At 41.5% G+C, this 26,448-nt stretch overlaps 1 protein-coding gene across 13 annotated transcripts in view; it reads right to left on the reverse strand.

Annotated features, from left to right (window-relative positions):
* Positions 1-710: 710 nt before the first annotated feature.
* HERC1 (HECT and RLD domain containing E3 ubiquitin protein ligase family member 1) overlaps positions 711-26,448 on the reverse strand; it is a 203,953-nt gene continuing 178,215 nt past the window's right edge. For all 13 annotated transcript variants that reach the window (XM_043918891.1, XM_043918896.1, XM_043918893.1 and 10 more), the window contains 17 exons: positions 22,585-22,650; positions 22,285-22,410; positions 21,318-21,456; positions 19,853-20,034; positions 18,992-19,147; positions 18,148-18,270; positions 16,875-16,977; positions 15,134-15,303; positions 13,619-13,757; positions 11,525-11,694; positions 10,035-10,204; positions 9,596-9,761; positions 8,698-8,774; positions 7,717-7,969; positions 6,903-7,055; positions 4,173-4,478; positions 711-1,350 (listed from right to left, as the gene is read on the reverse strand). In XM_043918891.1, the coding sequence (XP_043774826.1) occupies positions 1,165-1,350; positions 4,173-4,478; positions 6,903-7,055; positions 7,717-7,969; positions 8,698-8,774; positions 9,596-9,761; positions 10,035-10,204; positions 11,525-11,694; positions 13,619-13,757; positions 15,134-15,303; positions 16,875-16,977; positions 18,148-18,270; positions 18,992-19,147; positions 19,853-20,034; positions 21,318-21,456; positions 22,285-22,410; positions 22,585-22,650 (2,685 nt within the window). In that variant the 3' untranslated portion in view covers positions 711-1,164. The remainder of the gene's footprint in view (positions 1,351-4,172; positions 4,479-6,902; positions 7,056-7,716; positions 7,970-8,697; positions 8,775-9,595; positions 9,762-10,034; positions 10,205-11,524; positions 11,695-13,618; positions 13,758-15,133; positions 15,304-16,874; positions 16,978-18,147; positions 18,271-18,991; positions 19,148-19,852; positions 20,035-21,317; positions 21,457-22,284; positions 22,411-22,584; positions 22,651-26,448) is intronic.

Raw genomic sequence — 26,448 nt, forward strand, 5'->3', positions numbered from 1 at the left:
GTATAGTGGGGCATGAACTTCTAATGGATGAGAGAGACAAGCCACCTGAAGGCTGTGCCTGCTCCCTGTCCCCACTCCCAGAGCCTTCACAGATGCTCTCCAGATGGCCCTTTCTCCCAGAACCACATGCTCATTCTGACATGCCTGAGCAAATGAGCATATAGCCCAGGGCCTTCAAGGGCTGCGTTTAAGTACCAAGGGTGTAATCCTTTCTCCAGTCCCCCGCACAACTCCCTACCGTCATTCAAGGACATAAAAACCACTCCTTAGTTCTCATGTTAACGCACAGATTCCCATGGTCACTCATTCACGTATGCGGGCGGTGGGGTGGGGGTGGTGGTGTCAGAACTGAGTAGAGCTGTCTCCTGTACCAGGTATCCTGGGCTGTTTAAGAAAGGCTCCTATGAGTGTGTCACACTTTAAGCCAGCTCTGGAGGAGGCAGCAGGGTGGTGCAAAAGTACGGGCCAAGTGGCTGACACAAGGGCCTGTGATGAGGGAACACAGTGAGAGACCGAGGATGACGGAACCAATGAATAGAAGCTTTCACCTCAGGGGCTGCTATACCCATGTGGACCTCTGCTCTGTCATTTCCAAGCAAAGTCCAGTGTGAAGGAATGTTTCTGATGAATCAAAAAGCTGTCAAAATGAAACTTGAAAGCTCACTCTCTCTTCATCAAAGCTCCAATAACAAAAGCAGCCCATGCACTGATTCCTGAATCAGCTTTATTTCTCTGCATAAGGAACCCTGCACAGGCAATTCAAATTAAAACAAAATAAATATATGAATATTCATGTAAAACTGTCCTTTCTAATGAACAATTATACACAATGTACAATTCCATGTTCACTGGGCGGGTTTACAAAAATGTACCATTCCCAACTAAAAATGCACCAAAATGGTTCCATGCAAACTTATCAAAAGTGACCAAAAGTATGGAGGGAAAAACCTGACTGAGAGCACTTTGCCTTTTTTTTTGTACAATCACAGAAAAATAAAAACATCTAATTTCTTTGTTACCTTTCGAGTAACTAAATGTGGCCACTGTTTATAACGTCGTCGCTTTATGTTCCTAAAACATCTATGTAGTTACCATAAAAGTGTATCAACATTAAACTGGAAGTGAACATTACTGAGAAGAAAGGGGTGATGGCACCCTCGGGAGTCAGTAGTCAGTGTCGGAGCCCTCAGCGTTGTCCACGTTTCGCGAGAGCATGTAGTTGTCCATGTCGATTGATCGGCAGTTGTTGATGGCGTAGCGCAGGCGCTCAGCCATGACCAGCTGGCTAGAGTAGGGGGGCAGTCTCAGCTGGAAGAAGCAGGTCTGTGAGGTAGGCAGACTGTCGTAAGGCTGTGGAGAGAGAGACCCAGAGCTGTGACTGCAGCATCAGGGTGTCATGGGGGGGTGGGGGGTGGGGAGCAGTGCTGCTCATAACCACCACCCCCCAAGTCAGGAGAGCATTTCTCCCTGCCTGCAGGTGGGCTCCGTGAACAGGACTGACTGCGTGGCCACCTGGAGAGCAAGCAGAGGCTTGGCCATGGTAGGGAGAGCGCAGGCCCTGGTGTCCTGTGGCCATCTAGCTTTTGGTAAAGACGCTTCTTTCCTCTCCTCACTCTTCGAAGGCCCTCCCGTGTGACATGAGAATGAGCCCTGACTGGTGGGGTTACTTGGGAGAACATGCTTCACACAGTGCCTGCTACAGGGCAACAGAGTTCACTCCCTTTCACCAGAGGGTGCAAACTTGAAGCTGCTATGGAGATGCGCCAACAGAGCCAGTGAAATGGAAGGAACAACTCTGAGGGAGTCACCACACTCCTCCTCCCCTCACTGTCCTCCTAGTGAGCCTTCTGCACCCTTTGCCTGCCATCCCATTACCGCTCCGATGAGGAAGGAATAGTTAATGAAATCCCATCCCACCTCTTTAACTGATGGTAATACAGTTGTTTAAAACAATAATTATGATGCTTAGTAGCATGACAGAAAAGTGCTGGGGATAGACTGTTAGGTGAATATGAATATAATTTATATAAAGTTCCAAACATGTCATGCAAAAATGTGTATGCCTAAAGAATTACACAAAAGTGAAAATGGATACCACTAGAGGGACAGGATTCCTGTCCCTCCCTGCAAACACTGTCCTGGCCTGCAAACACAACTGTTTTCCAAACTATCTATAATGATAGTAATGATATATATTGTTTTTGTAATTTAAAAAAAGTTTCAAAAAAAGATCCTGCCCTCTCTTTCTCACTGAACTCCTGGAAACCAGCCCTCCTTTTTGGAACTCAACATCAGGTGAGTGCATTTCTAAGAGGTGGGAGATGGAAGGCCCAGAAGTTTAGCTGTGCCAGAGCCAGTGACGAATGCAGAAAAACCACAACCCACAAAGATACTAAAGGGGAATGTCAACAGGTGACTCTGATCTGGAAACTGGAGAAATGGTTTAAAAGTCACAAAGGAGAGACCAATAGTGGTCAGTTTCCTGAGGCTAAAACTTTCCAGGCAGGGGTGTTTAGTGGATTAACTCCTGGGATGGCAGGGTAGCCCAGAACAGATATAAGGCAAGGCTTTTTTCCAGAACTGAATAGAAGCAAACCATTTCCTCCTCTCTGAAGCAACAAAATAGATTCACAGCTTTTAGTTTCTGGCAAGTCATGTAGAAAATTCATGGGGAGGCTCTTTTCATAGCCTTTCCTGTGTGAGGCCTCTCCAGCAAGCCCAGCCTAGGAGTGGAGCCCAGGCAGGCAGCCTCAGGAGGCAGCAGGAGAGGGCCAGCTTTGACTATAGCAACTTTCAAGGGGTGGTTACTGGAAAAACACCAGAAAGGAAAGGCCCTTGTAATGAGGTCCTATTTTCCTTGCTATTTCTGGAATAAACACTATGGGCCCAGCTCAGAGGACTGCCCAGCTTTTAGGGGGTTAAGAAGGAGAAAGAGGGGACATAGACACCTCTAACTTAATGTTGGGCTTGAGGGATGTACTAAGTGTCCAGGAGATGGACATAAGGAGATCTAAGTCTGCCCTAAGGAATAGTTAGGAGGCATAGGAAAGCATCCAGGAGGGCTTCCTGGAGGAGATGACATTGGGCTTAAAGGATGAGTAAGTGCTTGACAGGCATACATGGAAAAGGAAGAGGAAAAGAACTTTCTAAAAGCAGAGGCAAGAGCCTACACAAAGGCATGGACATTTAAAAACAGTATCCATGGGTGGTCTTGGAAGTTCTCTGGTGGCCTAGCAGTTAGGATCCTGGGCTTTCACTGTCACGGCCCAGGTTCAATCCCTGGTTGAAGAACTGACATCTCACAAGCCATGCGGCATGACCAATAACCACCCTCCCACCTCCCCAACCAACTAACCAAAAAACTGTGGGTCTATCAGGAGAAAGGCAAGCAGCCATAATAGCGAGAAATAGTTAAGTGTCAGGAGGTGATATCAGAAAGCAGGGCAGAGGCCAGACTGTGGAGGTGTTTACAGCTGCTAAGGTGGTCAGTGTTTGTCCTGGAATCAACACAAGGGGGCCCTGAACAGTGTAAAAGGAGAGTGACATGGTCAGATGGGTGCCTAAGAAAGAAAGATGACTGGCAGCAGCATGCATTTAAGGCTCTAAGCCCTTTTATTCCTGAGCCATCTGTCAAAACGGCAGCTGGGCTGGCTCTCTGCAGCAGGGGCCTTTCATGAGGCTGCAGAGAAGCTGCACTGCCTGTTCCGTGATGCACACCACACACGTAGCCGCAGAGCATGTCACTGCTGCTCCCCGTGTCGTCACGTCCCTCCTGGAGCACGTGCACCAGTTAATGGTTAGTATCTTGGTGAAAACAAATAAACAAGACCGTGTCCCAGTGCAGAAGTCACATGATGAAAAGGCATAGGAAATAGGACGCAGAGGTAACAATGATGGCCCTTCTGCCAAGCTTAGCTTTCATTCAGGAAGACACTGGGAGATTCAGAGAAGGTTGTTGTTGTTGTTTCTACATCCATGTAGGACATTTTTTTTTTAATTGAAGTTGTGAGATGTTTCTAAACAAGTTTTTCCTGCTTGATTAAAAAGAAAAAAAAAATCTGGAAATTCCAAGTATTAATCCTGAATTGGCAGGCCTACTTGAAGCCCAACATGCAAGCAACAAGGAAGCAACAAAGGCAGACATTACCAGAAAGAAAAAATACCTTACTTACCCTATCAACCTTCATGATCTGAAATCTCTGAGAAATATCAGCGGTGTTGGCTGGTAGTCGAGATCTTCCAGACACAAACCTCATGAAAAGCACACGCTCCTCGTTGGAGAACTCCTCCAGTGTGTGCCAGAACCACTGCACCAGCTGATGCTGCTCATCCACCTCCCGGTACCGTACCACTTTCTTCAAGACTTCTACGGAGATCTCGGGCATCCCACACACCATCTGCTCCAGCTGCTTTGCTGTGAGGAGGGACAACAGCGGCACAGGGACGATCCAGGACATTCCTTCTCGGACTGCAGCCACCTGCTCCCAGGAGAGGTTGTTCATTCAACATCTGTGTGCAGACTGGGCACCCATGGTGAACCCAATCGGGTCGGGCACCTCAGGTGTGCTCATCTGCTCCCAGGCCCTCTACTTGGCCCTCAGAACTGGCATGACTGCACACGGTCCAACCTTCTTGCCTCTGACCCTTTGTTAGAGTTTCTCCCTGCATGTGGGATTCATACATTCCTTCCTGTCCCAGGTCAAGTAGGTTCAGGGGCCCACCTTCCCAGCCCCACAAACTTTAGCCCACGGGGGCCCTTCTAATGCCAACCCCACTCACTCACACTCCTAACCACACATGGCCACAGGCTGTTAAAACTGCTCTGTGGAATACTTCATCTTCTCACCAGGGTAAGCAGCTTTTGGAGGATGTGTCTAGGGTTTCTACTGTCTTTGTAATTTATATTTTCTTTTGAAAATAGTTATATTCTTTTTGTAAAAATCACTTGTGCTGATTATTAAAAAAAAGTTAGAAAAGTACAAAGAAGAAAGTAAAACTGAGAAGTCCTTTCATAGGAAGGCAGTAAAAAGGATCGAGAATTTAATCAGGAGATGGGTTCTGAATCCCAGTCCCACCACTTCTTTTAAGTTTCTCATCTGAAAATATAAGGCAAATAATTGCTGCTCACATGATTATGACAGTTACTTTAAATGAGTCTGTATGATTGGGTAGTTAGCTTTTGTTAGCACAGTGCAAAGAACAGATCAGCTGAGGAGTGCCGAAGGGGTGCTGTCAGAGGCTGCCTACACAGTCTGTTTGGCGAAACCACTCCAAGGTTATACAGTAGAGCATACTCTACACGCAGACCTACCACTGTTCAAGGTTTGTTTCATAAATAACTTCTCCACTCTTGGTCAGTTTAGAATCTGCCAAACCAGAGAACCCGAAGAGAAGCCACATCTTGGGGAAGCCGTTATGATTGTGTGAGGCTGTCATGCCCAGGGCTAAGGAATGAACGGGCAATAAGGACAGTCTCTGCTGGCAGAAAACGGAATGCCCCAGCCAAAATGTGCCAAAACACAAGCTGAGGTACATGGATGGCTGCTTGAGTGGGAACAACTGGGACAGCTATAGGAAGAACACGGGGTTCTAAGAGACAAGGAAGAAGTGAAAGAGGAAGAAGGCCTTATTATCAAGAAAGGAACAGAGCCAGGGCAGAGCAGAGCACAGCTGCTGGAGAACAGGTCAATCTGGCCTTCACAGGAAAGGTCAGCACAAGAGCCTGGATACCACAGTGAAACCTGGTTTGTGATCATGGCTTTGCCTTGGGCACATTACTTCATTTCTCTGGACTCCATGCATTCATTTCTGAAATGGTGATAGTAATTTCTATCTCCCCATTGAGTAACTATGGGGAAAACTGCATATGCGGGGGGCCTGCTACCACATCTAGCATGTTGGAAGTGACCAGGGAATTTTTGGTCAGTTATTCCAGTCTATAAGGAGTAAGCATCTTTAAGCACTAGAGACAAATCCTAAGCCCTGACTGTGTAAACAACATTGCTGACAGGATCCACACTTACTAAGCTAAGGGGTATAGTTTTCTGACTAGACTTGGCCCAAAGCCAGAGTTGAAGAAGGAACCAGGAGTGAAGAGTATAGACTATATGTAATTCAAATTACTACACAGCCTCAGAGCCAGCATCCAACTCTTGAGAAAAACCCAAAATCTTCTGCAAATAAGGTATTACTGAATTGGCTATGAAGGACCATATAACCAAAATCACCACTCTGGGACACAGTATTCATTTCTAAGGTCATTTATCATACTCCCATCATTTACTAAATGCTTACTATGTATCAGCAAAGAACAGGATATATAAGTTATATATAAAAAATACACTCTTCATTCAATGTCTCACACGCTAATTGAAGAAAGACGACCTGAACTCTGCAGCCTAATCCTTAGTCTACAACTCAGAAGTATGTGATAGCGTGAGGAATTTCTAGGTGACCAAAAAGATCTGCACCGTTACAGACCTGGAGGAAAGAGGCCCTCATGTGGGATTACAAGGCCAGTCTTCAGGGATTCATTCACATGGACCCTGACTGACTGAGCTGGAGCAGGACACTGGGTTGGGGGGCAATAAGACATGAAGACAAATAAGACTGAGGAAGAGTGAGAGTGAGAAGGCAGGTTCTGAAGGACTGGCCTAGGGCTTGGCCTCCAAGCCAAACAGTGGCCAATTCAGGGCTCACCTAAGGCTTTGAGTAAAGGGCAGACCCTGAGATATGGCCTGAAAAGTCTCTGAATAGGGACTGAAATATAGATACAGATTAATCAACACTGTGAACTCATACACCAAAATTCAGTAAAAACCAGATCCTTTTGACCCCTGTTTGGAGTCAAAAGCAAACCTCTCAAACCTCTCATGTGAACCTCTCAAAATGTTTCCTCTCACCTGTCGGTCCATTTCATGAAGTCGATATTCAATGGCCCTCTCCACATATTCTTTCCTATTAGAAAACGTGAGTGGGATACTATTTCCACCAGGGATTATAGGAACCATTTTGCCATCAGCGCTTTGGCCAACAAAAGAATCAAGAGGAATCATCTATGAATAGAAGAAAAAATAATTTTTAATACATGGTAGAAATGACCACAAAGAGTATGTTACACACAAACACAGCAAAACATCAACAACATCAGAAATCTTATGAAGACAAGGCAACTGAGATAGCTGATTAGGCTACTTCAGGGGTTCCCAACTTTTAGGATCTAATGCCTGATGATCTGAGGTAAAGCTGATGTAATAATAATAGAAACAGAGTGCATAATAAATGTAATATGCTTAAATCATCCCCAAATCACCCCCTGTCTACCCCATTCATGGAAAAATTGTCTTCTATGAAATCAGTCCTTGGTGGGTAACAAAAAGGTCGGGGACTGCAGGGCTACTTGATGAGCAGGGAGTGCTGACTCATCTGGTTTTCATTAAAAATACAGTTGAATCTCTCTGTCTCCAAACCAGGTTTGATGAACTCTGGTTATCCCAGGCCTCCTGGGTTCTCTCTGTCCTTCACTCTAACAAGCAGAGAGAATGGATTAAAGGGGAAGGAACAGAAGCTGAGTGCTGGAGCTGACTCTGTTAGCAGCTATTGTAGCAATGGTATACAGTATGGGTCAGCTGGACAGCAAGGGGAAGGCTATATCTGAGTTTTACACAGGAAAATTCTCGTCAACACCAGCAGAAACATGGACCAGCCAGGATTTACCTCATGGAAACTCTCCTCAGTAATCCCACTGTCTTCAATGTGAAGAATGCTGTTGAGAGTCTGCACGTAGAGCAGATCTACCTCTTCCAGGTCTTCCAGGGTGAGTGGGACACAGCACAGCTGCTTCCACACCAGAGGGGCCAAGTGGAGGTCCAGAGGCTTCTTTGTGCGAATGGCAACCCCCATTAAGATTCCCAAGAACTTAAACTGCATTAAGTGTTCATCGAGGCAGGCAGAAGGATTAAAAAGGAACCTGCAGAATTAAAGGAAATACTTCAAACAAAGTTGTCCTCATTTCTATTAGAAACAAGTTATCAAACAGCTAAAGCATTAGTCTAGACCTGTGCTGTCCAATATGGCAGTCATTAGCCACATGCAGCTATTTAAGTTAATTAAATAAAATTTAAAATTCAGTTCTTCAGCTCCTGTAACCACATTTCAGGTGTTCAATAGTGACATATGGCCTACTGCTATTGTTCTAGACGGCACAGGGACCATGTTTTGAATTACTTTGAGGAATCATAAAAAGGGTGAGTGAATGCTCTATTAGTCCTTAAGCTACCTGCTCAAAGATGCCCTATTTCCTAAAATCATTTACAAGTCCACAAAGCAGGATCCAAAATTCAAAATTTGAAAAACATAGGAACAATAAATGATTGCAAATACTAATTGCTGCGACTGGATAGCATTTCAAAGGTTTTTAATGAATTTTAATTCACTGAGGGAAGGCCATGTGGACCTTCAGAAACACAAAAGAAGTCTGGTTTCATTTTCAAGTGACTTGTTACATCATAACAAGTCATGATGTAACTACCTCAGTTTCCTATCTGTGAAAGGAGAACAGTAACAGTTCCTACTCCTTAGAGCTATAATGAAGATTCAATGGGATAATCCATGTAAAACACTTAGAACAGTGCCTAGCATATAGTAAATGTACACTATTATTGCAGACATTCAGTAACACTTGCTGACTGCCCTTACCTGTCCCTATTGTAACCCACTTCTGCGGTAGCATTGGGAGATGGTATAAGAAGGTCCACAATACCAGTTTCAAGTTCCTGTAGAAGAATGAACAATTTTTTTAGAAATGCAGTTAAATATATCAAGAAAATGAACCAATTAACATTAAAGATCATGCTGAAAAGAGAATGTTGAGGAATTTATAATGCTATATGACAAACAGCAGTCTCTGTAATTATTTTCGTGGCTGTAACTTAAAATGAATTTAGGAATTCCCCCATGGAGAAAATGTCCTGCAGTACACAGAATAAAGATGAAAAAGCCAATCCAGGGCCTGAGCTGGGGTGTCTCTGAGCAGGGTATAGTGACATTCAAATAAACTTAATAAATGATAGCCAAGTATTATCTTAGATACAGATTTATTAGAAAAACCCTGATATGAGGCAAAGCTGGAAGGATCAGAGCTGATTTGGAAGCAAAACTGTGACTGTAGATTTTAAAATATGGACTTGTTCAAACTCTTAAGATTTGTTTTTCTAATTTCCTTGGAGCCTGGTTGTTCTTTGTTTTAAAAGCACCAGAATAAATGGGAGCACATGAGTGGTCCTGGATTTGACTGTTACAGAAGTGTACATATGTGTCATTGCTGTTTCCTCTCTCTGTTATACAGAACAACAGATGGTAAGTCATTGGTAGATGGCCAAGCACTGGCACTAACTCAGAAACATATCTTCATGAAGCACTTCACAAACCCTTGCAATAATTCACATATACATTACTAACAGCATGGCTTTATGTAAGTATCACAAATGAATTCTTGCTTAGATTTATAAAAACATGCCACAGTCATATCACTGGAAATAATAAACCGCCCACCACCTGAGTGGACAACTCAGCAGGGGACATTGCATGAATATACCTGGCACATCTCTGTGATTGTGTCATCAAACACTCCTCCGGCGTCATCCGCACCTTCGCCAACTAGCTTAACCTTCCAGGCTCGGGAGGGCAAACGGAGGTCTGAGGCATTCAGTTTAACTACTTGTCTCGCTATTTGAACAAAGATAGGCTTACACTTCCGTCCTCTTTAAAAGAAAGAGAAAACAGAATAAAATATAATACTCCCAAATCACCACAAATGTCACTTGAAGATATTCTCCCATCAGTGAAGGAACAGGCCAGCTTAACAACAGCCAGACACTGTGCTAGGCTCACTGTAATTACACTGGGTACTGACATAAAATACTATTAGCATTCCACTTTACAGACGAGGAAGCTAAGGTTCACAGAGATTAGTCAGTAGTAAGTCCATCTCAAAATATGCCAGTTAATGAAACATACATACATAATATGCTAACCTGGTTGATATCCTCTTTACAGTAATTTGAGGTCCATAGTTTTTGCCTTGAACCATGGTTTTTCCTATAGAGCGCACCATTGGGAGGGTGTAGACTCTTGGGGCTAACAAAGGCCGAAGCTGTCCCTGCACAATGCCCCATGTTCCAGCATTGTAATGAGATGTACTATTCTGTAACAGAAAGCAAGCTTAGCAGAAATGGTACAACCTAAGGCTTAAAAGAAGTAACATGTCACTTTTAGAAATGCACTTTAAAAGCATAAATCTGGGTATTAGCCCTTATTAGCAACTTTTTCAAAATATTTTTCTGATAAAGTATGATTATTAAAGTACAGAAAAGGACATACACATAAGCACACAAATAAAATCATCCCTAATATTACCATATGGAGATGGCCCCATTAACACTTTCCTCCACTTCCTTCCAGTTGCCTTCCTTTCCACATTTTCAAGATTGCACTATTTATATCCATTTTCTGTTTTTCTCACTTCACTTTATACCATAAACATTTCTCTCATTATCTGTAAACAGGATGCTAGCATTCTGTTAGTGCTGCACAGTATTCTGTTGCCAGGTTGATTATCTACTTCTAACAATGATTTCTCAAATCTCTCATACACCCGTGACTAGGTTACCAAAAGGATTTTTTTTTCCCCCATTAATTTTTATTCGTTGGAGGCTAATTACTTTACAATATTGTAGTGGTTTTTGCCATACATTGACATGAATCAGCCATGGATTTACATGTGTTCCCCATCCCGATCCCCCCTCCCGCCTCCCTCTCCATCCCATCCCTCTAGGTCTTCCCAGTGCACCAGCCCTGAGCACTTGTCTCATGCATCCAACCTGGGCTGGTGATCTGTTTCACCCTTGATAGTATACTTGTTTCAATGCTGTTCTCTCTGAATATCCCACCCCCAAAAGGATTTTTGACTAACAGTTTTACAAACTAATACACATTTTGGCAGGCATGCCTACACATTAACCAAACAAACATAGCCAGGTTGCTTTCTTTCTAAATTACTAGACTGTTCTATTAAGGACAATCAAATCAGCCAAATTTACTTTATCTCCCCACTGCCCCTCCACAGGGTATGTTCATTTGTAAGGACAGCAAGAAGTCTCCAAAGTTTCTCACACTCATTTATATAACCCCTTTGACTGAGGTATTAACACTTTTGTGTGCTTAAGTTTTAAAATCATACACTACAGTTTGTAGAAAATACATGCTTAGCCATTCATACTTCCTTGAACTTTCGACAAACCAAAACACTGAAGGAAGACCATTTTGTGTCCAGCAGCATGATAACCTGTATCTGGATCATCCTTAATCCAGCAATAAAATGAGAACAGAATTGGTGCCTTCTCTAGGCCTCCTGGGTGCTAAGAGTAAGAGCATTAGCCATGGAGGAAGTATCTGAAGGCTGAAAAAAAGGCCCAGGGACCTGGTGAGCACAGCACGGGCACCGCTTCCTAAGCCAGCGCGTTACCTGGTTGTTGGGGCTGAGGTTCAGTAGCCTCCAGGACGAGTACATGAGGTCAGAGAAATGGTAAAGCAGCCGGAGCCTGGCCCTCGCAGTGTGAATGCTCACCTCCCTCAGAGCCCCGTACTGGGGGGGCACTGTATCGGGCAGGCCCAGCTGCAGAGGCACTGACACACCTGCCCAGAACACAGATGCACACTTGTAAAGGAAAATGCATTGCTTTCATTTTTAGCATTTCGAAAATTTTCAAACACATACAGAAGTTGCAAGTATATAATGAATACCCATTCCCACCACTTATAATTAATATTTTGCTATGTACACTTTATCACTTATTTATCAATTCCTCTATCCATCAATTCATCTTAAATTTTTGATGCACTAGTGTTGGTTTGTAAAACATCTTTTTTATTTATCATTATGGAAACTTACTTTTTTCTCCTTTAATTTACTTTCCCATTTAACTATGGACTTAGTCTCTTCACACACACACACACACACACACACACACACACACACAAAACAAAACACCCAAATTTGTTCTTTCACATTCAATGACATTTCATTCCTGACATCTTCATAATAACACAAGGTGTGGACCAGGACCAGAGAGCAAGTTCTGGAAAATGGAAATGGGCAACTCGGCAGAACCCCCTCCCACACTTACTAGGGCTCTGACAGAAAGTTAACATGACAGAATGAAAGATATGAGTACATGATTCATGGAGGTTTTATACTAAAGAATAAGCTCTGTAGAAGCAAAGACTACAAGGACTGTATCCATGGGTATCCTCTTACAGAAATGCACAAAACTCTTAAGAATCAGACACTCAACTTATTTGAGTTTCCTGCAAATAAACATTTGTACAGCTCAATTCTCAGAGGTATTTTCCTATTAGTTAAAGCTAACATGGACCCCCTCTGTCCATGGGGTCGCAAAGACTCACATGACTCAGCAACTAAACAAACATTTACTGAGTACTTCTATGTGCCTGACACTGTTCTAAGAGCTTCATAAGAACTGATTCATTTACTCCTGCAGTTCTTTACAATAGGTGCTGTTATTATGCTCATTTTATAGACAAGGGAATGGAATCTCAGGGTCACTCAGCTCCTAAGTGGAGGATTCAACCCGGGCAATGTGGTTTTTGAGTCTGAACCTTTGGCCACCATGCTGTCTAGTCTCTGTCCTGAAGTGGAAGGGAAACCCTGCTGGAAGCTGAAGAAGCTCCTGAGAACCTGAAATTGTCAGTGGCCTGGCAGCACTGCTCATTCTATTAGAACATTCTTGTTTGGAATCTACTTGGCAGGCCTACCTTGCTCTCTAAGGGTATCTAAGAGAAAACAATTGGTATGGGGAGCTTTCCCCAAGGACCTGTGGCTAAGTAGGGGACTCCAAAAAGGAATGAGAAAGCAGCTCTCAGGCACAGGGTCACTTCAGGGACATTCTAGTGCTTCAGATACCAGAGAGGACTTGATAGTCTATGAAAGAGGTAGCCCAAATATGAAGAAATGCATAGGATGATAAATATCATACTTAAGGCAATGGTTACACTTGTGGAGAATGATATACATTTAATTTTCTTTTTATCTTTTGTAGATCTATAAGGTTTCATAATAAATTAAAAGCAAAACACACAAAACATAGAAATATCCTATCACTAGAGCAAAATGGTAATTTTTTCTGCTGTGCCAATGTATAGACAACACCATGTTTCAAACCACTGACTACGGTGGAGAATTCGACAAGTGGTCTCAGGGCTTTTCATCTTTATTAACAGCATGCCTTAGAAAGCTGTAATTCATCACTTTTACATATAAAAATATTTCATTACTGTTCTAAAATTATAAATTTGCTTGCCTAAGTAATATGTTTTCTTCTTTTGGGAAGCAGAGAGGGACTGCTATGTAATGAAGTCTGTAGGAGAACTGCCTGCTTTGAAAGTATCTGCAGTGCTGTAGCACAAAGAGTGCTTTGGTTGTGTGGGGGAAGGTCTGATGGCTTCAGAATGGTGCCTGGATGCAGTGTGAAGCTGGCAAGCAGACAGTGCAGCTGGGGTGAAACAGAGGTTGCCGGAGCACGGCTATTTCCTCCCTCACCTGGTGCTCTCGGCGGGACAGGTGGCGCTGTCCATGCAGCACTGTGGCAGCGGCCAGCTGAGATCTGCCGAATATTTTTCCCTTGCAGAACTGTTACCAGGGTTGGTTCTCGAACGTGGTTGGTATGACCTAAGCCAAGCTGGGAATAAATTACAAATACTCAGATATTCAATTAGAAAGAGGAAGAGAGGAAGCCAAGATGATAAAATTTTGTTTTGGATGGTAGCAGACATAAATAAGTTACTATCTGTATCAAGCAACAATATCAAAATAATGAAGTTAATTTTGATTTTCTCTATCAGAATGATCCTCATAGCTCATACTGTCTCCTATAAATTAAGCTGCAACAAGGCCATTCCAAATCTAGCAGAGGAGTCTCAATGACTGAAAACGTCTTAACTTCTAGACAGGAAATAAATTCTTGGAAAGTTAAAAAATACATATATAACAGAATGATCCCTAGAGGTTTTACTTAAAATACACTGATTTCTTGATTTTTAACATAGATTGCCTGTGTAACAGTAAATAAACAATTATAAAAATACACACAGAATAAAATTCTCATCTCCAGATCTCTGTTCTTAGGGCCTGACTAGGACAACCAGTGTTTTGGTGGCTGAGCACCTCAACATCACCAGGCAGGATAATGTCAAGGTCCACCAGGGACCTTCCAAAGGCATCCCCACATCAACTCTCTTCTCATTACGACAATGTGCAACCAGAGTGATGACCAGCTTCCCTACCTGTTAATATAATGATGAGGAGACCACAGAGCCAAAATGAGGCTACTATGAATAATACTGGACCTTGAACTTGAGGGCTGCTGGTTCTAGAGGCAGCCATAAGTAAAGCAGATTTACAGAGGAAGGGGATGTGGTTCTGCAGGTGGAGCTGAAAGCCACTGTAGCAGCAGGCATCTCAGACCTCCTCCACCAAAGTACGTCCCTCCTCCACATACAGGAAAGGCTGAACACGTCAACCTCTTGAGTCTTTTGTCAATCTCTTACAGGCTCGGTTTGTTGCTCTGCATAATGGGAGTGACAAGACCTCCTGAACAAACACAAATATACTTTGTACACTGTCATACCATAAAATATAAAAGTATTTTTGTTTTATTCTTTCCATTTTTCAGATCAACTGATGCTTCTAGTACGGAATCTCTCTTATTACTGTAGTGAAAATGATGATGATTAATGATGACAGTAGCAAATAATTATAAAATGCCGTTTACTATGTGCCAGGCACTTCTCAGTGTGTACACACACACATATATTGAGTTAATCCCCTTAACTACATTTGCTGTATTGCCAGATTTCTCTTTAAACAATGATACATTTACTAGGCCACAATCAAGAGAGATACGCACAACTGGACTCAAAGTAACCTGATGTAGAGCTCAGTGACGTGCTTGAGGCCTGGTGTAGATATTCTGAGTTTCTAGCTTATCTCTTTGCCAAATGAACAATTTTGTCAGATTTCTAGACATGAGAGAGCAGCAGAGAAGTAAATATTTACCTGCCCCTCTGAATTGCTCCCCCAGGCATACACATCTCCAGTTGAAGCCAAAGCAAGTGTGTGTTCAGCTCCAACAGCCACATCTTCGATGACCACTCCAGTCAGGACAGGGATTTGCTGTGGTCGATTGTGATTGCGAGCACGCCCTTCTGGCAAGCCTATCAAGCGATCTGAAAAAACAGCAAAAGGAAATTTATGGAGGGTACACCATAGTCCTTTTCTAATTTCTAATGAGTCATTTAATGTCTATGGTGGTATGGCAATGACATATATATCTCACTGGGGCAAAAACTGGTTTTCTGGTAAGGTATACTGGATTCTGAGTGGATAAAGTTTAAAACTGCTTCTTTGCAAAATGTCACAATCTCCTTGTCCATAAAAATAAATGAAGTTAAATTTAAAATGATTAGCTTACTTCAAACCAAGAGGTACCTCTAGCATCCTCATACTTGAGAGGACTTGTACATAAGTCATAAAGGCTCTAAAGTTCTTGCAGCCTAAGAAAACACAGCATGCAACCTTTTTTGTTCTCAAATTTCCAGCCAACTTCTCCCCTTATCTTTGCCACCAAACTTCTACAAAGTGCACACTAGTTCCTGTTGTTTCACATGCTGTTTGGCTTGGCCACCTTCTGCAGCCTAACTTCCATTCTCATCACTGCACTGAAACTACTCTCAAAAGCCATGAATAGCTCCTAACTGCCTACTGCAGTGGCCTCTTCTCCAGCTGCAGCCCACGGAGCTCTACTTTACCTTCTGATAATGTGGCCTCAGCTCCTCCTGCCCCTCAGAGACTGCACTGTCCTGGCTCACCGGCTACCTCTCTCTCTCTCTCCACTCCTTTCAAAGCCAACTCTCCTGAGTCCTCTTCCTGTGCTTACATGCCCTTTACTCACTTTCCAGAGTTTTATCCTCTTACTTTTCTATCCCATGTTCTCTCCCTGGGTTTCTTAGAGCCTATTTATATGGCTTTAACTACACCATTATCCATTAGGCAAACTAACATCTCTATAAGCAATCTCTCTGGAATTTCAGACCTAAATCCCCAGTAACTTGCCATACTTCTCCATACACGTAGCCTAGAGTACATGGCCCAAATTCAATATGACTAAAACTAAGCTCTTTGTCTCTTTCCCCAAAACCAACCCCTTGTCCTGTCAGTGGTGTCAACATTCTTCCAAGACTAGAAACTTCAATCACAGCTTACTTCTTCCTCTTCCTCACATCTGCCTCAAACACCCTTCAGTCACTACAACTTGCCAGGAAGCTCCCCTTACAAAAGTGAACATGTTTCCGGGGAATCCCACTGTGGATGCCTGGATTTGGATTTACTTAAGATTTGAATCCTGAATGCCTGTGAATTCCTAAGACCTGAACCCCCTAGTCCCTGCAAGGGCTGGGAAGTGAGGCAGGATCCAGAGGAGCTCTGGTGGTCAAGGCAGTGCTTGTGGCAGCAAGGCAAAAAGGCAGCAGAGATGAGGAAAGGAAGGCTTTGGCAGGAATTCTTCTAGCAAGAACAGAGGCTCTGGTAGGAGGGGTGATCAATGAGGAGGAGAGTTTGTCCTAACAGCAAACATCATGAAAGAGGAGCTGAAAAGTACCTGGGGAATGAGGGTAACTCATCACCCAGAATGAGAAGTGACTCAATTTAAGCATTTTCTATATAGCTGGAGGGAACATGTTTCTGTAATACATGTGTGCACAAAATAAGCAATATAATCAGTGCCTGGAAAATGCCTTACCTTGACCAAAGGTATACACATGACCATCTTTGGTTAATGCAACAGAAAACTGAGTTCCACAAGCAACCTTTTTGATTCCAATTCCACAAAGGACATCAACTTTCTGCAAAGTAAAAGGGTAAGGCACATACTTCAAAAAGAAAAGAAAAAAACTCAAATTTGCCTACTGGTATGTATAAACTGGACATGAGTTTGAGTAAACTCCGGGAGTTGGTGATGGACAGGGAGGCCTGGTGTGCTGTGATTAATGGGGTCGCAGTGTCGGACACGACCAAGTGACTGAACTGAACTGATGTATAAGCTCAAGGACTATCTTCCAGAAAAATATTAATAGTCACCCACCTATTTCCAGTCAAACCCACACTCCTAAATGTTATTTTCTCATACTGCTCTGCAGACTACCTGAATTTGGGCAAGTTCTACAGGGGGTACGGGATGTTTGACTAAAATCCCTGAGCACCCCATGTGAAGTGGAAACACTACTCTGCACAACAGAAACCAAAGAGAACTCAATAGCTGTTTAAAGAACACTAAAAGACCAGGTGAAGCCACAGGCTGCTCGCAGTCAGATTTTTTTCTGCTTTCAGAGGTAACAATAACTGCTTTATGTGTTCTTCAGAGAGGGTTTCCTTCCCTTCTGTACCTACTGCTGAATATTTACCAATCTAGCTATCAAGATGTCACAGACTACATATGATAGTGAAATCTGGAGTTGAACGTAAATTGAATACTTGTAAATCACGCTGCTTGTTAAACATATTAGAAAAATTCATATAAAAAGGACTGTATAAGAGTTCTAAAGAGTCGAAAAACCTTCTATAATGTGAATAAAGACTCTAAATTATTGTTTATGCACTCGGTTTTCCTATTACTTTTAAAAAGGCACACACCTGTATAATTCAGTGGTAAGAACAAGCTGAAATGGCAGCCAAAAGCAGAGTTACAAAAGATTGTTCACGCTTCTCTCCATAAGATATCCCGGGAATATATTTATACTTATTTCTTCTCTATATGGGAGGTAGTCCTACACTATTCAGTCCATGACAAACACAGATGCTTGTCCTTGCAGAATTTTTATATCCAGTTTAGTAATTAATGGCTTATTTAAAATAAGATCCAGAATGATGGAAATTTAAGAATAAGCATAGGAAGCTTCTATATTTCATTATGAACTACCAAAAATGTTACAAGTAAATTATTTCCAACTAAAAAGAGGTACTGACATAGAAGAAAACGATGATGTCTGCATCCCTAGATTAAAGACAATACTGACCTGTGGTGAAGATTTTGCAGTGGAATTTCCTAAACCTAGTTTTCCATAGTCCCCATCTCCAAAAGCCCACACCATGGAGCCATCTGCTGACACTGCCAACGTGTGGTTTAAGCCACAAGCCACCTGGAGAAAGAACAGGTGGTCAGTAAGGCAAATGACAACACCTAAAACACATACCCATTTCTGGGTCCCTTTCTCTTTCCTTCAGTGAAAAAGTTGGCTCTGTTTCCAGAAGATTTTTATTGGTTTCAGGGTTTTACATATGTTAACCAAAATTTGTCATGAAGAAAACATCCTGAACATTCACAAACAAAAGACAACCTTCTTTTCTTCAAAGAAAAATCTTTCAAATATCTATGGCTAACTCTGAATTAGACAGTACATAAGACAGGAAAAAAATACATATGATGAAAAAATATCCATTCACACCAGAGACAGTCTAAAGAATAACAAAAGATAGAGGAAGATAAATCTCCTCTTTTCTTATCTCCTCTTTTCATTAAGAGAGAGTCTCAACATGTATAGGTCATGGACAATTACTACTAAAGAGCAGCAGCTACCAATGTGCTACATTTCAGCCATCTACTTCCAGGATACCGAACAGGAGTTACTATATTGTATAAAGGTTTCATATTAAATTATATTATGAAGAGGAGTTTGAAATATTCACATTCTGAATTATGACTTTCATTTGTTAACCAATTACCAATTAGGCCAAACAAAATGTACATCAGGATAAGTACAACTGGTGATTCTAATCTTCCTGAAAGGACAGTATCTAAGTGCACACAGAGGAAACAAGAAACTATGATCAGATAGAACATGTTATTGACTTATTTCATGCCTGTCCAATCTGATATCCCTCCAGTGCAGTCACTCTCTCTGGAAGTTTTTTGTTAGAGGTGTTTCCCAGACCCAGACGACCATAGTCACCATTCCCAAAGGTAAACAGTTTGCCATCTGATGTTACTACTGCTGAGTGTTTGAAGCCACAAGACATCTACAAACAGAACCAACAAGAACAAAAATGTTAATAAGAGGGTATACTAAGAAAAAAATCAGTCATTTGCGTTTTTAATACAGTAATAATCTTTAAATAATCTTTAAAATAAACTTGACTGGCAACTCAGGATCTTCAATACCAGTATGTCCTATCCACCCAAGTGGCCCTCCTGCTCCTCATCATCTTCAGAAAGACCAGAATAAATAGCACACCTTGGAAGAACTGTTGCTGCTCTTCAGCTGCACAGAGATGACCTAGACTATATGAGTTAATGAATGGGGAAACTGTTTGTAAACTCTAAGGTACTATGCAATTTGACAACACTATTTTAGATCGCTAATTGATTTTCCAGAAAAAAAGTATACGAACTCAACCTCTGTAATAATAATGACAGGTTGGAAGCAAAGCTTTCCATTTAGCAGTAGATTAAGAACCGTGGGACAGGAGTTAAACCTCACCTCTTACAAAGACCTAAAGCACCCTGGCCTAGGTCAACCAGTTGATTTAGGAAAAACAGTCCATTCTAATACCAAAACCTATTTAAACCCCTGAGACACTCAAGAATGACTATGAACCACCAAAAACACTGGATCTTTTATGATGGGGTAATATGTTTTTCCTACTGTTTTTCATCACCTAATCTTGAGAACTAAACCTAGTATGTTTACATTCAAAGATAAACTTATCCATATCCTGCCCGACCTGCACCACTTCTTCTCCCTGTAAGGCCTCGATCTGCCTGGGTCGTCGCTGCCTGTCGCTGTTCCCATGGCCGAGTTTGCCATAATCACCATCTCCCCAGCTAAAGACCTCACCACTTTCAGTCAGGGCCATTGAGTGCCCATCAGAACCACAGGAAGTCACCAGCTGGGTCACCACAAAGCCTGCAACAGAGCAGAAACACAAGAGTCACTGCGTGGTAAACGTTCCCTCTTTAGTTGAAGCTGCTACAAAGTAGTCTCATAGAATAAAAAAATACCACAACAGTACTACAGAAATAAAAAAGAATATCTTTAATTATAAATCTAAATTGTAGCCATAACCTAGAAATTTGGGAGCAGTAACATAAAATGATGATCATGATAAGGAACAGAAGAAGGGTGATAGGAGCAATTCCAGTCACTAAGGACTATGTTCTAGTCACTCCTGTAAGTGTTTTACATGGATTGTTCATTTTCTATTTTCCCACAGAGCCTATGAGGCAGATATTATCATCACCACTTGTACAACTAGGGAAACTGAGTCACAAAGAGGTCTAGTAGCTGATGCAAGGCACCAGAGGCAGGATGTAATAAAACTGAACAGGAACCAAGCCCTCCCATCCCCAATGTTGTGCTCTTCACATTTAGATCTTGAAGGAAGAGAACTTAGAGCTATTCAAGAATTATGAACTTATGTTACTTAAATGCATTTACTTAAAAAACTCAATTTGCTTTGTCTATTGACTTTAGAGTCAGTAAAAGTTAACTTAAGAAACAAGCCAGAGGCCCCCTGCAGTGCTTTTTCCAGAGATATTCTTTCTCCAAGTCAGAGTACTCTGATGGAGATGCCCTTTTAAAGACTTTAGTAGGTATGCACATTTCTATGTAAATTAATGTTTAATGTTAATGAAGCACATGCCTGATTACTACTGCTATTGCATGTGTGCTCAGTTGCTCAGTCGTATCCGACTCTTTGCAACCCCATGGACTGTAGCCCGCCAGGCTCTTCTATCCATAGAATTTTCCAGGCAAGAATACTGGAGTGGGTTGCCATTTCTTCCTTCAGAGGATCTTCCTGACTCAGGGATGGAACCCATGTCTCCAGTGTCTCCTGCATTGGCAGGTGGATTCTTCACTACTGAGCCACCTGGGAAGCCCTACTACTGCTAGTAATAGTTACCAAATTACAATTTTGCAATCTTAAAGAATTTGTTTACAATCTTCAGTGAGTATTAACACAGAAATTCATATCATTGAATTCTAGCAATGATATGACAATTTGTAAAATAATACAACTTAAAATAGGAAAATTAAGGTTGTACATGCCTAAACCAGAATATAAATATAAGTGAAAACCCTACATGACTTTATTTAACAAAGGTTTGGGTGAGTTGCAATGTAATAAGCAAACATTCCTACAAACAGGCCATAGTTTCTGATCTGATTTTAACTGAGGATAATTTTACCTTGTAAGGCTGAAATGACTGTCAGCACATGAAGGTCATCTGAATTTCCTTGTCCTAATCTGCCATAACTTCCTTCCCCACAAGCCAATACCGTGCCATTGGCCTGGATGACAAAGGTACAATTTTGACCGCATATGACCTAGTATAAAAACATAAAATTAAATATAATATCTTCTATTACATAGCTTTAACATGCAAACATTTAAAATGATTCCATATATACCTAGGCTACCTTTATCAGTTCTTTCAGCCTTTCACTAAAGCGGAAGAGTTGACGTAACTATAGGATTCCTATAAGCCCTTGATTATTATAAAACTGCTTACTTAACTAAAAGATGTATGAGGCTCATCTGATGATTTAAGACAGTTTAGAAACATGTTATCTACAGACCTTTCAATCAATTGTGCAGAGTTTAAGAAGAAGATAGATAAAAAGAAGAAAAAGGAAACAGTGATGGGAAAATAGTAAAGACTGGCTGGAGGCCACCAAGAAACAGAAACTGGAGGGGATATCTGCAAGAAACAGTAGTGTATCTTGGGGCTTACTGAGGTAGAGAAGAACGGAAGTGAAAGCAGGAGCCTTAAGAAGAGTTTGGAGATTTAGTACCACAATTATTAGAAGAGGGGAGGGCTATCAGTGAGATCTGGCTGAAGATCCCAGCAAGCTTGTGACCCCAAAGAGAGAATTGATAATTAGTGATATTTTAACATCTATAAATATGTACTGGGCAGGCTTAAAGCATCATGAATGTTAATTCATTATACTTGAAAACAAGAAAAATTTGGGAATATTAACAAAACTTAAGTCTGATAAAAACTCTATAAAACTTTATTTAGAAGCTATATATCATGACTTTGTTGGGTCCCTCACAATAGATTATGCAGTGGACAAACCATCCCAAAGGAAGTTACTGAATGCAAGGGAATCAGAACTGTCAGTTCTCCAATTCTTTACCCTCCTAGTTACCTGTTGGGCCTGTGAGAATGAGGGAGCTGCTGCAGGTACCATTACGTTTCTTCCAGCTTCTGCCAGCTGTCCATGCCTGCCAGCACCCCACAAGTAGACATCACATTTACCTCCCAGGTGCCAGTCCTAGAAAACCACAAACAAATCAAAATCTGATTCGTTAATTTATTCAAACAAGCATCTGCTGGGTACTAAGTGTGTACAAGCCTCTGTGGGGGACATGAGGGTATAAACACATAAGCATTTAGAACCAGAAGATTCATTAAGAACCACCATAAAGTTATTGTCCTCTTTACTGACCTCAGGTCTGGAAGTTGCCCAAGACATAATTTGTTCATCCATGCCATTAATCCATTTACTGTTATCCTGCAAGACAGGACAAACATCAGGATTAACTTTGCTTAATCAATATTTATCTTTTTTCCTTCTTTAAAGAAGTCTTAAAAATGATCAAATTAATATTTTTCTTAAGAGATAAGGAGAAGCCCAAGATCACACGGTCGGTTACAAGCAGGAAGAAGACCAAAATGCAGGCTTCCTTTTTCCCCAGCCATTTTTTGAGAAAATCTTTTTGCAAAAGATTCATCTGTTCTTAAATAACAACTAAGTCTTCTTTCAAAAAAAAAAAAAAAGAATTTGGTAATATTATGAGAAATTGAGAGCAGTTTTACAATTGTGCTAAACTTGATTTTTACGCACTGTTAGTATTTCCCTAAAATGGACTGGAATGGGTGAATCTAACTCAGATGACCATTATACCTACTGCTGTAGGCAGGAATCCCTTAGAAGAAATGGAGTAGCCATCATAGTCAACAAGAGTCCGAAATGCAGTACTTGGATGCAATCTCAAAAATGACAGAATGATCTCTGTTCGTTTCCAAGGCAAACCATTCAATATCAAGGTAATCCAAGTCTATACCCCGACCAGTAATGCTGAAGAAGCTGAACAGTTCTATGAAGACCTACAAGACCTTTTAGAACTAACACCCAAAAAAGATGTCCTTTTCATTATAGGGGACTGGGATGCAAAAGTATTAAGTCAAGAAACACCTGGAGTAACAGGCAAATTTGGCCTTGGAGTACAGAATGAAGCAGGACAAAGGCTCACAGAGTTTTGCCAAGAGAACACACTGGTCATAGCAAACACCCTCTTCCAACAACACAAGAGAAGACTCTACACATGGACATCACCAGATGGCCAACACTGAAATCAGACTGATTATATTCTTTGTAGCCAAAGATGGAGAAGCTCTATGCAGTCGGCAAAAACAAGACTGGGAGCTGACTGTGGCTCAGGTCATGAACTTCTTATTGCCAAATTAAGACTTAAATTGAAGAAAGTGGGGAAAACCACTAGACCATTCAGGTATGACCTAATCAAATCCCTTATGACTATACAGTGGAAGTGAGAAATAGATTTAAGGGATTAGATCTGACAAACAGAGTCCCTGATGAACTATGGAGGGAGGTTTGTGACACTATATAGGAGACAGGGATCAAGATCATCCCCAAGAAAAAGAAATACAAAAAAGCTAAATGGCTGTCTGAGAAGGCCTTACAAATAGCTGTGAAAAGAAGAGAAGGGAAAAGCAAAGGAGAAAAGGAAAGATAAACCCATTTGAATGCAGAGTTCCAAAGAATAGTAAGAAGAGATAAGAAAGCCTTCCTCAGCAATCAATGCAAAGAAATAGAGGAAAACAATAGAATGGGAAAGACTAAAGATTTCTTTAAGAAAATCAGAGATACCAAGGGACATTTCATGCAAAGATGGGCTCAATAAAGGACAGAAATGGTATGGACCTAACAGAAGCAGAAGATATTAAGAAGAGGTGGCAAGAATACACAGAACTGCACAAAAAAGATATTCACGACCCAGATAATCACGATGATATGATCACTCACCAGGGCCAGACATCCTGGAATGTGAAGTCAAGTGGTCCTTAGGAAGTATCACTACCAACAAAGCTAGTGGAGGTGATGGAATCCCAGTTGAGCTATTTCAAATCCTAAAAGATGATGCTGTTAAAGTGCTGCACTTAATATGTCAACAAATTTGGAAAACTCAGCAGTGGCCACCGAACTGGAAAAGGTCAGTTTTCATTCCAATTTCAAAGAGAGGCAATGCCAAAGAATGCTCAAACTATTGCATAATTGCACTCATCTCACACGCTAGTAAAGTAATGCTCAAAATTCTCCAAGCCAGGCTTCAGCAATATGTGAACTGTGAACTTCCAGATGTTCAAGCTGGTTTTAGAAAAGACAGAGGAATCAGAGATCAAATTTCCAACATTTGCTGGATCATCAAAAAAGCAAGAGAGTTCCAGAAAAACATCTATTTCTGCTTTACTGAGTATGCCAAAGCCTTTGACTGTGTGGATCACAATAAACTGTGGAAAATTCTGAAAGAAATGGGAATACCAGACCACCTGACCTGCCTCCTGAGAAATCTGTATGCAGGTCAGGAAGCAACAGTTAGAACTGGACATAAACAACAGACTGGTTCCAAATAGGAAATGGAGTACGTCAAGGCTGTATATTGTCACCCTGCTTATTTAACTTATATGCAGAGTACATCATGAGAAACTCTGGGCTGGAGGAAGCACAAGATGGAATTAAGATTGCCAGGAGAAATAGCATAACCTCAGATAGGCAGATGACACCACCCTTATGGTAGAAAGTGAAGAAAAACTAAAGAGCCTCTTGATGAGAGTGAAAGAGGAGAGTAAAAAAGTTAGCTTAAAGCTCAACATTCAGAAAACTAAGATCATGGCATCTGGTCCCATCACTTCATGGCGAATAGATTGGGAACCAGTGTCAGACTTTATTTTTTGGGGTTCCAAAATCACTGCAGATGGTCATTGCAGCCATGAAATTAAAAGACCCTTGCTCCTTGGAAGGAAAGTTATGACCAACCTAGACAGCATATTTAAAAGCAGAGACATTACTTTGCCAACAGAGGTCCATCTAGTCAAGGCTATGGTTTTTCCAGTGGTCATGTATGGATGTGAGAGTTGGACTATAAAGTAAGCTGAGCGCCGAAGAATTGATGCTTTTGAATTGTGGTGTTGGAGAAAACTCTTGAGAGTCCCTTGGACTGCAAGGAGATCCAACCAGTCCATCCTAAAGGAGATCAGTCCTGGGTGTTCATTGGAAGGACTGATGTTGAAGCTGAAGCTCTAATACTTTGGCCACCTGATGTGAAGAGCTGACTCATTGGAAAAGACCCTGATGCTGGGAAAGATTGAGGGCAGGAGGAGAAGGGGACAACAGAGGATGAGATGGTTGGATGGCATCACCGACTCGATGGACATGGGTTTGGGTGGACTCTGGGAGTTGGTGATGGACAGAGAGGCCTGGCGTGCTGCGGTTCATGGGGTTGCAAAGAGTCGGACATGACTGAGTGACTGACCTGCACTGAACTGATAAACACTTTTACTATCAGCTATCACTAACACATTGGAGATTCAAAGCTAATCACTTCTGAGCACCCACAGGTACAAGGTCATTTGCAGGAGCCATCAGCCCTGTGAACTCAAACAGCTGTGGGCAGGTCACTTCATCTTTCCAGATTTCAGTTTCCTCATCTACATATGACATACTTGAGAGAAATGAGCTCAGAAGAATACTTCCTAACTAAAATAATCTATATTTAGATTGTTGTTGTTTAGTCACTTAGTTGTGTCCTACTCTTTGCAACCCCATGGACTGCAGCACGCCAGGCTTCCCTGTCCTTTACCATCTCCTGGAGTTTGCTCAAATTAATTTTCTTCAATTCATATATTTTTGAATATATGAATATATTCAATAAATGAACTGATAAATTCATTTATCAATGAATAAACATTCAATAAATATTCAATGAGTATATTCAAATATATTTATATATATATTTGAATATATGAACAACATACAATGTTTTACATTGTATATATATTTATATATTCAAATGCTTGTTTATATAAATCTTAATTAGGTAAGGGAGTTGTTAGATCAACTGCTGGCCCGCAATATCTACCCAGGCATTTTATCTCTATCATAGTTCAGTGTCTAGACACTCTCAAATACAATCACAAAGAAATGACAACTAAAATGCCTTCTCATATTCTATTAAACATGTTTGAAGAACTAAATAATTTAGAATCTATATGTGGAATAAAGCTAAAA

The sequence above is a fragment of the Cervus elaphus genome, chromosome 12 (assembly GCF_910594005.1).
Source record: "Cervus elaphus chromosome 12, mCerEla1.1, whole genome shotgun sequence".
NCBI classification, from domain to species: Eukaryota; Metazoa; Chordata; class Mammalia; order Artiodactyla; family Cervidae; genus Cervus; species Cervus elaphus.